Source organism: Pituophis catenifer, unplaced genomic scaffold, assembly GCF_029215685.1.
Source record: "Pituophis catenifer annectens isolate HBS135680 unplaced genomic scaffold, rPitCat1.0.hap2 SCAF_1, whole genome shotgun sequence".
In the NCBI taxonomy this organism is placed as follows: domain Eukaryota; kingdom Metazoa; phylum Chordata; class Lepidosauria; order Squamata; family Colubridae; genus Pituophis; species Pituophis catenifer.
The window spans coordinates 161,431,590-161,443,596 of record NW_027256881.1 but is presented as its reverse complement, the minus strand read 5'-3'; the positions used below and the strand labels follow the sequence as shown (position 1 = coordinate 161,443,596).

The following is a 12,007-nucleotide window of genomic DNA, read 5'->3' as shown; positions in this document are numbered from 1 at the left end:
TTTTGTTAAGCTACTGCAAACTATGAATTTTCCAGTCTCCTGTGGTTCGGTTTGAGATCTGTTGGAAGGTCCAGATCTATCTTCTGGTTCTTTCTTTTCAAGGTTTTAATGTCTTATCTCCAGAAGCCTGGTAAACTGTTGAAACAATTGCAGGCTATTGCTGTACTTTTAATGAGAAACACCACTTACAAGATTAGTGAAAGAATCCAGCTCTATCTCCCTCTCTATCATCCCTGATTTCCATTCTCCTACACAGTAGCTGTTCTCTTAGACCCAAAGTGCTTGCCTACCTGGGTTATTTAGCACATCTGACATTTGCTTTTTAACTAAATCCACATGCTTTAGGTGAAGGAAGGAAGCAATTTTGGACCAAAAACTGGGATATAAGAAATTATGAGTGAGCAATAGGAAGAGCTGCAATCCAAAGGAGGCACAAACACTGCTAGCACATTTTGATAGACACCTACATGCACACACACACACACACACACACACACACACACACACTGCTTAGATTCAACATCTCTGCTGACCTATGCAGATAATTTCCCACTTTCAGTGTTATATTTTCAACCCATAATATTGAAATAGCAAAATGTCTGATTTGCTACATGTTTGAAATAAGGTCTGTCTGTCTTTACTCTGAGAAAGGGAGAGCTTTATTCCTCACAGTTCTGGAAAAGGAAGAAATACTGATCTCCAAACTGTCGAAACTAAAATGTTAAGCTTTTTTTCCTAGTCCCAACACCGAAAGGCTTAATTTCTGATCACCTGCAAAGAAGTCTTTTCCACTCGTACTGTACCAAGTCCTTTGGAGCTGGTAGAAGGTATGCAGCATATATTTGATCCTGGTAGGAAGTGGCCTGGTGTGCTCAGGGTTTCCGCATACTTATAATAAGCCACTTTACTCTGACCCACCTGATTAATGATTTGCTTTCTGCTGACATAGAGTTTTCTGCATGCCATTTGTATGTAGATACAACCTCAATCCATCATGGCGTATGTAAGAAGTAGTCTGCCAAAGAGTATTGCTACGATTCATCCTCAAGTCTTAGCCTTTGGGGATGAATAGATATCACTCCTGGTATTTGGGCCTACTTATTTAAAATTCAAAACATTCTTAACACTTACATTCAGCTGAATCATTTACTACAGAATTATACTTTCGATGCTTTAAAGTTTTAACCTACAGTTAGTCCTTGACTTATGACTACAACCTGGATCAGAGTTTCCACTGTTAACCAATGCAGTAATTAAATCAATTGGATCTGATTTTATGACCTTTTTGCTGCAGTCATTAAGTGAATCCAGCTTCCTCCATTGACTTTGCTTGTCAGAAGCCCCTTGCAAAGATTGCAAATAACTATCACATAATACATGCCAACTTCGAAGCATCCAAATTTTGATCGTGTGACCAGAGATGCTACAATGGTCAAGAATCAACCATAATTTTTTCCAATGCTGTCATAACTTTGGTCATTAAATGAATGGCCATAAGTCCAGGACTACCTGTGATTTCTAATGCATCATGGGTTTTTTATATCTTATATAGCAATCTGAGAGGTATTTAATGGATGGTACACATTTTGTCATAGTTGAAGTAGCAATGTTTAAACGGCTGGTGATGATGATAATTCTCTATAAATATTCAATTATGCAATAATTGGAACTTAAGATCCTTCAGCGAAAGATGAAACCTATATTGGACAGATCCCAGTGAAGTAAATCAGGTCACACAAATAAATCAGGTTGAGCCATTTGGGTTGATCTGAGTCATGTCTAATCAAGTAAATCAGGTTAAGATTAGGCTGTCCAAAATGAATAGGTCAAAATAAATTAGGTCATGACTTAATTTGCTTCTTAAGCAAACATTTGCTTAACTTGTACATTTGGATGGTACAAGAAGCAATATGGTTAGCTGTGCTGGAAAAATGATGATTCAGGGGGAAAAAAAGCTGCAAACAACAGAAGGCTTAGAAGGTTTGGCAGAGCCTCATCTGAATCTGAGCCACCTCAAGGTGATACTAAGGGCTTGGCTTTGTGTCCTGCTTATTGCAAACATAAAGGCAATACGCTAAGCATTTTTGTGGGACGTGTCCTCATCCCTTAGATAGTCCTCAGTTGTTCCAGTTTGAAAGTAGTGTTTTTCTTCTCCTAACAGAAAACTTCCCATGTAGACAATCTAGAGTACCCAGGACAAGCCTGGAGATGACACAATTAGAAATGGTGATCTTCCCAACTCCATTAGGCCAATCAGTCTGTGCAAAACACTCCCTCCACCAGTGTCCATGAGAGGTCCTGGTGGGGGTGTCAGAAAAGACAAGATGGTGATTGCAGTAGCATAGTCAAAACTCTATTTCAATTTTGCTGCTGTGATACTGCCTTGCCTTTTTTGAGCCCTCTCATAGATACCAGTGACCCATCCTCCTCTGGATACTATTCTTCATGGCCCCTTTGGCTTTCTCTGCATAAGAGAATGGACATCTATTCTTTTTCTCTTTAAACTGAAATATTGAACAGCCAAGAGATCAACAGACCTATCAAGCAAGAATCCTATCATTTGATCTGTCTATAATTTACAATATGTATTTGTGTTGAGGAGATCATAATTTTGGAAGGGTCTCCCCCTCCCCCCTCCCCACACACACAGAGTGAGGCTGACAGAATAGAGTAGGGCATGATAACTTCAAAATAGGAATTTATGCATAGTCTACCATTTCACTCAGAAAATTGATCTAGACCAAATTAACGAAGAGCTTTATCCTAAATTATACTTCCCTGTAATCAACTAAGAATAAAGTAAGCAGCATTTTAACAGTGAAGACTCAGTCAACTCTGGACCTCTGTGCTAGGCTATTAACTTCCTATTTCTATTTATTCATTTTGTATACTACTAGTAGACTATGTGAGTTAATTAAATGAGAAAAAAATAGCTTGAAATCTAATTGTAAAATGCCCAAATAAAAATGTGTACATAATTCCAAATTGGAACAATACCTCTACTATTCCAGCATACATATCATACCCTGTTACTGTATTGCAAACAATGCCCTTTCCACAGGCTTTTTAAAATATTTCAGTATTCACTTGTTCTTGTCCCCAGCAGCCTCATCCAGAGGGCTGTGAACACCTGGTTTTCCCCCCAAGCATCAGGCAGGGATGGGGGGGGGAATGGAAATGTGAGGACAATTGATCTGGCACCTGGGGGGAAGGTTACTTTTGTTTTTAATTATATTTTTATGGATTGTTGTGAGCTGCCTAGAGCCACTGGGACAGGCAGCCTTAAAAGTCCTGTAAATAAATAAATACGACATAGATAATATACAGTTTGGAAATCCGTGGGAATGGATTCATGGTGCATTTCCTATGACAGTTTTGCTGCAATTTCCAGGAAAAGTATAGGGGATAGGTGAAATTTTTATTCCCTTTGTTTTTGATAAACTTTACTGAAATTCATAAATATCTTCAAAATAGAAATAACCAGTGATCTTTTTTAAAGTGGGAATAAGAGATACTGACAGACATATTCATCCAGGCTTGAGCTTTATATTTTAAAAAATCTGATGGAGTTTCTTTGTATTCAACCATGTTGGTGATGATGAATTGGATTTTCCATTTCTTTTTTTATGACAGTCTCATCCTCTGTAGAAGCTCATGGCAGCCACACTAGTCTTTCTGCTGAGGTAGCTGTTGACTTTGCTAGTGCAGAAGGTAGACAAATCAGTTCATTTTTCTGATGATACTTAGAATGATATTAGAATAAATGAGAAAAGTTTTTTTTAATGAAACTGACAAATTCATCCTTCTTTGCAGGACTAGGAAGTTGCCAAACAGATTGAGAAGAAGTTACATTGCATTAAGAAATTGTTTTCAGAAATATTATTATAGCTTCACTTGGTTTTTGTTAAACCTACCCTGTTTTCCCCAAAATAAGACATCCCCTGATAATAAGCCCAATCGGGCTTTTGAGCGCATGGCAATAAGGCCAAGCGCTTATCTCAGGGTTCAAAAAAATATAAGACAAGGTCTTATTTTTGGGAAAACATGATACATTTGTGAAGTCTTTCCATAAAATTAGTTTTTCCAAAGAAAGTGTTCAGCAGTGCATATTACTAAACAAGCCTGAATAATTTTGTTGGTGATGAAATTAAAGTACCTTTTTATTTCCTTCATTTTGCTACATATTTATTTCAAATATACAACCTAATTAAAGAGGACTTCATGAATAGAGAGTCTACAAACCGATTTTGAACTAAAAATGAAGATCTTTCTCTTAGGCAAACACTGATAACCTTGAATAAGATGGAGTGGTGTTAATCAAAAGATAAAATTGAAATATTGATATCTTTTCATGTAAAACAAGGATGTAAGTCTAACTAAAGCTATTGCTGTTAATCTGTTACTCAATTCAGCACTTTATAACACATAGGATGGAACAGTATATAATTCTCATATTACTTGATGTTTATTAGTTTAAAAAATTATAGCTAATACCCATTTTAAATTAAGCTATAAAACAATGGAAAACATTATGAATGGCAACAATGAAGCCTTGCACACGAGAAATGCATTTATACTTTATTAAACCAAATTTTAAATGGTTTTATACAGTCTCTGTAGAATACCAGTATTCTAGAATTTTGTAGCAGTTTATAAACAATCTTTCAGTTGCTTTTTCTCTGCCATGATAATAATTTCACAAAAAGTATTATTTGTGGTTATCCATTTTTGGTTTCCTCACTATTATTATATCTACTTTTTTTTCTATAATTAAGTTAGTAACTTGATATATTTTTCTCTTCTTGTTTCTCTTGGAGCCTTTTGTTGTAATAAAATATCATGGCATAGTTCTGGGAGAAAGATCTTGCTTCAGAGAAGGTCAAGATGCTAACCCATTGCCAGAATTTCATGCCACAGATTTAGTGGAATTGCTTCTCCTTTCATCTTTATGCTCTCTTAAAACCAGGTCCTTACATGACTACCAGAGATCTGAGATTTCTCACTTCACGTTTATGTAAAGCTTTGATACTAATCCATTTCAAACTTGACTCAAATCCAAATGCTTGGTTGGCTCTCAGGAAGCACGGTAAGTCCAGTGTGAGATGATGCCTGTCCTTACACCAGAATCTTTGGCCTGATTTCCAAATATAACCAGTTCCTATTTTGGAACTGAAGTCCTTGGCTTTATATATCATCAGCTCCTGCTCTCTACCCACATCTGTACTGTAGAAAGTGAAGACAGAGTTGGCTGGAGATTGATAGGACTGTAAATGTCATAAGAATGGATTCTCTATAGAACTCTCTGTTCTGGTAGTAGGAAAGCTGACTGCAGCACATCTACTTTTTACATCTTATGCTGAGGAATTCTCTCTTCCAGAAGTCATGAATAGGTGATTGATTTCATAACAAATAAAAGGGAGAGCAAAGTATCCTATTCCAGGACAGGTAGTCCTTGACTTTAGTTACCTTTCATTTAGTTACTGTTTGAAATTGCAATGGCACTGAAAAAAGTGCCTTACAACTGGTCCTTATGACCGTTGCAGTATCCCCAGTCACATGATTAAAATTTAATGCTTGGTAATCAGCATGTATTTAAGTTGCAGTGTTTCAGGGTCATTTGCAACCTTTCCAGCTGGCTTTCAAGCAAAGTCAATGAGGGAAGCTAGATTCACCTAATGACCTCATTTAACTCAAAAACAGCAGTGATTGCTTGACAACCATAGCAAGAAAGTTCATAAAATTTGATGCAACTCACTTAACAACCACCTGACATAGCAAAAGAAATTTGGTCCCAATTGTGGTTGTAAGTTGAGGACTTTAAAAATTTAGTAATCCTAGATAAGAAGTTTCCATGTGGAGATTGACCCATGGTAATTTGACCCATGATAGAGTCAGAAAAGCTGGTTATTGAAGAATAGAATAGAATAGAATAGAATAGAATAGAATAGAATAGAATAGAATAGAATAGAATAGAATAGAATAGAATAGAATAGAATAGAATAGAATAGAATTCTTTATTGGCCAAGTGTGATTGGACACATAAGGAATTTGTCTTTAGTGTATATGCTCCCGGTGTACATAAAAGAAAAGATACATTCACCAAGAATCATAAGGTACAAATAAGCAATTGAATCATATTAGGAAACAGTCAATATAAATCGTAAGGATACCAGCAACAAGGTTATATGTTTCAGTCATAAGCGGGAGGAGATGGGTGGGAAAATCTCTCTTAGAGTCAAAATTAGAGTCAAAAGTACTTCCAAAAAGCAGTGAAAGGCTTATAGTAGGAATGAGATCTAGCTCTTAAATTGGGCTATTAATCTGGGTTGACGTTTATGGCAGGGAGGTCCATGGAAAGATTTAGGTGGCAAGTACGTGTCCTGTTTCATCTGGAAGATTCATTACTAGAAAATCAAAATATTCTGTTATATAATCGCCATATATTTGATTGCATTATTCAGATTCTCCATGAAAAAACAGATTGTAGAGCATGCAAAACTATTCCAGGAGATATTTAGCTTCCTTCAGCCATCTGATACTAAAGAATCTAATAGTCTAAGACTATAGACTAGATTCTACATGGTGTTTCAGGTACTCTTGGCTCACCAGAGTGATATAGACGGTGTAAGCATTTTTTCTTGCTAACAAATATATTAAAAAGCATTAGCTTTAGTGAATTACATTTCACTTGATTAAATGCATAGAAAAGCTAAAGTGATGTAGGAGTTAAATTAGGATGACATGTTTGTATTGAGTGGGAGGGGTAGTTTTACAAAGTGGTATAGCCTAACTCTAAAAAATCATATATTGTCCTCTGCAGTTTGGTTCCTCCTTGGAGCCTTTTGGGAGTGCTTTCCCAGCTATGTGCTAAACTGTTTGAATCTACAGTATGGCTAATTTTACTCTTGATCTTCTCATTTGAAAGACTTTGTACTTTGTGTCAGCTACATCTGTCCACTAAGCAGCCCATAATCATTGTATTCATTGATGGATCCACTTTATCAGTTCTGGTTTAAAAATAATACGTCCCTTGTTCCCTAGTTTGTTTCTATCTTCAGTAGACCTCAAGCCATTGTTCTGGCAGTATTTCTTTCTAACCTAACCTGCTACTGAAATCCATTCTGCACTGTTGACTTATAAAAGGAATATGCCTTTTCTCAGGTCGGATCAGTTATACGTTTGTCACTGTGGGAAACAATGTGGGCTCTGTTTCTCCCATTGGTCTGTGAATGTTTTTGGTGTTACCAGTTAAGCTCGCTACCTTCTCAGTTCCAATTTACATTAAAGGGCACTCTATTAAAGCCACTGCCTGATTTAGAGACCTTCCTCTTCAGGACATCTCCAAAGAAGCCAGGCAGTCTACTTGATCTACCCTTATGAAACACTGTGGTCTGGATGTCAGGGCCAGGGATGAGTGATTCCCACCCCACCCCCTTTTAGAGAAAGAATGGGCATTTCTTCTTTTTACTTTTAAGTACCCCTGCTGTTTTCCTATCAACAATATATAGGGAATGGGGGGGGGGGGGCAAACATCCTTGCTTTTTTTCAACTTGATTAAAGAATATTCTAAAATGTTGGGCTACTGATAGAGTAGCCTGTCAGCATGATTCAGGGATAATAATGGGAATAATGACATACAAGAAACCCACTGTGATATAAATTGCAGCTGAGTTAGTTGCTGAGTATTAATGTTAACATTTTTACTAAGTAAAGTCATTCTGACAAAATATACACTCTTCTTAACATTTCTGCATATTAGTCCTATCTTACCCACCGTTAGTTATTTTTTTATGGATAGGCTAAAACATCAATCCAAATTTCTTTGTTAGGATTGGATTTCAAAGATGAAACGGTTTTAAATTTTAAATTGGATTTTAATGGGATGTTTTAAATTATGGGCCAAAGTATTTAATCTGGTTTTAAATTGTTTTTTAATTTTTATATTCATGTATTTGCTTTTGGCTGTTCACTGCCCTGAGTCCTTCGGGAGAAGGGCGGTATATAAATATAATTAATTAATTAATGAAATATTTTGTCTGTTTCTATTAAGGAAGCTATTGCTGTATAGTCCTGATGTAGCATTTGTAGAAATTTATTCCATGGTAGCATTTACTATTTCATGTCTGATATGTGTATATTTAAATGAATTATGTATGTACTGTGATGTTTATATTACAACTAGTGTATGAGAGAAACAATCCTAAGACACTTTCATCATGTCCACAATAATATCTTCAGGAAGTTAGGCATCTGTTTTTATACTTAAGTTTGAGAATCCTTGAATGAAAGTTGGCTGTTGTGCTTAATCTTCAGTATCTTCAGTTTAATTTTTGAAGTGTTGCAATGCAGCAATGAAGTTTCAGCATACTGAGTTTTACTAACCTTGCCCAAGCCTTTTAACAAGTTTGTGATGAATGATACTTAATTGGAATTATGTTTTCTAAACCAAGAAATCTGTTGCTTTTCTGACTAATTAACCTTGCACTTATTTAAATAATTTATTTTTATTTTTTTCTTGGACAATCAAAATAAGCTCATTTTACTTTCCAGCTGGTTTTCTTTGCCCCATCCAGCTGTGCCTAATAACCTGGTTTTAAAAATTCTAAACTTAATTAATCTACTTCCCAAAGAACAACTAATACTCCATTTAACAAACAACAAACTAACAACTAGGAAGACAGAACTATGTTGTAGTGCTACCTATTTTGTTTAGCTTCCATTGAAATCAATGGGAAAGCTACTGTTGATTTAAAATGAGCAGTGCCCTTCCTTACACTAGTGCCATGGTGGAGAACCTATGGCACGCAGAACCCTCTCTGTGGGCATGTGCGCTGTCGCCAGCTGCTCTTCTGGGTTCCGTTGCACACATGCACACTGGCCAGCTGCTCTCTTCTGGTTTCTGGCACACATGCGCATGACGGAACCCGGAAGAGAGCAGCTGGCTGCCGTGCGCATGCGCACTGGCCAGCTGCTCTCTTCCAGGTTCCAGCACTCCAGCGCGTGTGTGCACCCTCACTCCAGTTTCGGCACTTGGTGCCGAAAAGATTAGCCATCACTGCACAAGTACATATGCTTGTGGTTCATTGAAAATAATTGTACAACACTGTTATGCTAAGAAATATTAGTTAGAGTGCTTGCATGATTGGTCAAGCTTCATACATAAGATACTGAAGGAGAATTAAAGTTTCTTATATTTTTTGCATTCACTGATTTACATCTCCTCCTGTTGCTAACAAGTTGTGTTTTCCTAACATAGACAGAAAAAGAGGACAAGCCATACAAAGTTTGTTATCCTTTTTGCCTTGTTCCTCCCACTGTTTGCTCAGGTGGGAAGATATAGTGATGATCTATTTTCAACAGACCCAGCCTCATGAAGAACAATTGCATAAAATCCTTCCTGGCATGACTATTAGAGGTGCCAGAACTCTGACAAGTAGATTCCTGCATGTCCAAATTCTTTAAACTCCATCAATTTCACAAACAACTTTACAAACCATAGACTTTTGTATTCCAAGGGACTGGGAGCTCTTGGGAAGTTGCTGAATACTAGCTCTTGCCAGCCCCAGCCAGTTTGGCTGACTGGAAGTGAAGGCTTCTGGGAGCTGAGATTTGGCACTATCAGAAAGGCTACAGTTCCACACCCCTAGTTTATCACCTCATTCATTTGCCTCAAAGAGAAGATAGAGATTTTCATCTGATGGGAGGAAGCAACAGGGACCATGGACCTTTGTGGAATCCTGCTTAAAGGACTGGACCACAAAGCGCTAATAAGAGGATAAGGACATCAATATTGTCTTACGTTGGCAGCTAAAGTATTGATTTTTAGTTTCTGTTGACCAAACTTTTGACAATAAAATGAGATGTGTGTATGGGGGAGGGGATTAACAGTGGATTAAATATAACTAATTGCTATCTAGACTGCATGTTTAATTTACTCTATACAGTAATCAGTTATAAATTGTTAAACTTAACAACTTTAAAGATTAATAAAAAGTTAAAAGTTACATTATAAATTGAATATTTATATATTTGAAATGGTACAAGGGGTTGGATTAGAAGACCTCCGAGGTCCCTTCCAACTCAGTTACTCTGTTAAATAGAATTAAAAAAGAAAATGTGATATTCAGTGAAAATAAATTAACATATTTCCTCATTGTCCTTGTTTAGGTCATGGAACCAAAGGAGTATTTGAGCTTCTGTCGGGATGGCGTCGAACCAGAGAAAATTTACCATTTAAAGACAGGGTTGCAGACGCCTATTCGGATGTAATGGTTTCCTACACCATGACAAGCTCCTTGTACTTCATAGCCTTTGGCATGGGTGCCAGTCCTTTCACCAACATTGAGGCTGTGAAAGTCTTCTGCCAGAACATGTGCATCTCCATCCTGTTGAACTACTTCTACATCTTCTCTTTCTTTGGCTCCTGCCTGGTGTTTGCTGGGCAGCTGGAGCAGAATCGTTACCACAGTATCTTCTGCTGTAAAATCCCCTCTGCAGAATATCTGGAAAGGAAACCCGTTTGGTTCCAAACCATGATGAGTGATGGGCACCAGCAGCCTTCTCATCATGAAACTGACCCGTACCAGAATCACTTTATCCAGCATTTTGTAAGGGAGCATTACAATGAATGGATTACTAATATCTATGTTAAGCCATTTGTAGTGATACTGTATCTCATTTATGCTTCTTTCTCCTTTATGGGCTGCCTGCAAATCAGTGATGGGGTCAATATTATCAATTTGCTTTCTAGTGATTCTCCAAGTGTGTCCTATGCTGTTATTCAACAGAAATACTTCAGCAATTATAGCCCAGTGATAGGATTTTATATCTATGAACCTCTTGAGTACTGGAATGGCACTGTCCAAGATGACCTAAAGAAACTGACTGAAGGCTTCAACACACTCTCCTGGCTTCAACAATATTACCAGTATCTGAGAGCTGGGAATATCACTGCAACCAATAAAAGTGACTTCCTTAGCATCCTCCAAAACTCCTTTTTAAGAAAGTCTGAGTTTCAACACTTTAAAAATGATATCATTTTCTCCAAGTCTGCGAATGGAAATAACATTATTGCTTCCCGTATGTATCTTGTAGCTAGGACTAGTGAAAAAACACAAAGCGATATTATAGAATTATTGGAGAAACTCAGACCATTGTCCCTGAAACAAAGCATCAAGTTCATTGTCTTTAACCCTACTTTTGTCTTCATGGACCAGTACAGTCTCTCAGTAATTATGCCTGTCTTGATCTCAAGTTTTGGCATCTTGCTGGTCTTGTTACTTACATTCTTCCTTGTTATTCACCCTCTGGGGAATTTTTGGTTAATTCTCACTGTCACCTCAATAGAATTGGGTGTCCTGGGCTTAATGACTTTATGGAATGTAGACATGGATTGCATTTCTATATTGTGCCTTATTTATACTTTGAATTTTTCCATAGATCACTGTGCACCCCTGCTTTACACATTTGTACTAGCAACTGAGCATACCAGAACTCAGTGTATAAAAAGTTCACTCCAAGAACATGGAACAGCAATTTTGCAAAATGTTACATCTTTTCTTATTGGGTTGGTCCCCCTCCTTTTTGTGCCTTCAAACTTGACCTTCACACTGTTCAAATGCTTGCTGCTCACTGGCAGTTGCATACTTCTGCACTGTTTTGTTATTTTACCTGTCTTCCTAACATTCTTCCCACCGTCCAAAAAACACCACAAGAAAAAGAAACGAGCCAAACGAAAGGAGCGAGAAGAAATTGAATGTATTGAAATTCAAGAAAATCCTGACCATGTGACAGCAGTCTGAAAGTCAAATAAAAATATGTGGGTTTTTTAGTACTGAAAAAATGTTACACGGAGCTACAAGGAAAGTAAAGATCTCCACTGCTTGTGCTGGCCCCTGCGAAGCAAGACAAAGGAAGCCCAAGGAAGGAGCATATATGATCCATGGAGGTGAATGTGTTGTTAAAGTAATAACCATTAAAAAAAAAAAAGAAAAGAAATGAGAGAGGG

General features: G+C 37.2%; 1 protein-coding gene across 2 annotated transcripts in view; it reads left to right on the top strand.

The window, feature by feature from the left end:
- Positions 1 to 11,801, top strand: part of PTCHD4 (patched domain containing 4) — a 76,552-nt gene extending 64,751 nt beyond the window's left edge. For both annotated transcript variants that reach the window (XM_070956727.1, XM_070956726.1), the window contains exon 3: positions 10,168 to 11,801. In XM_070956727.1, coding sequence (XP_070812828.1) covers positions 10,168 to 11,801 — 1,634 coding nt within the window. The remainder of the gene's footprint in view (positions 1 to 10,167) is intronic.
- Positions 11,802 to 12,007: the final 206 nt, after the last annotated feature.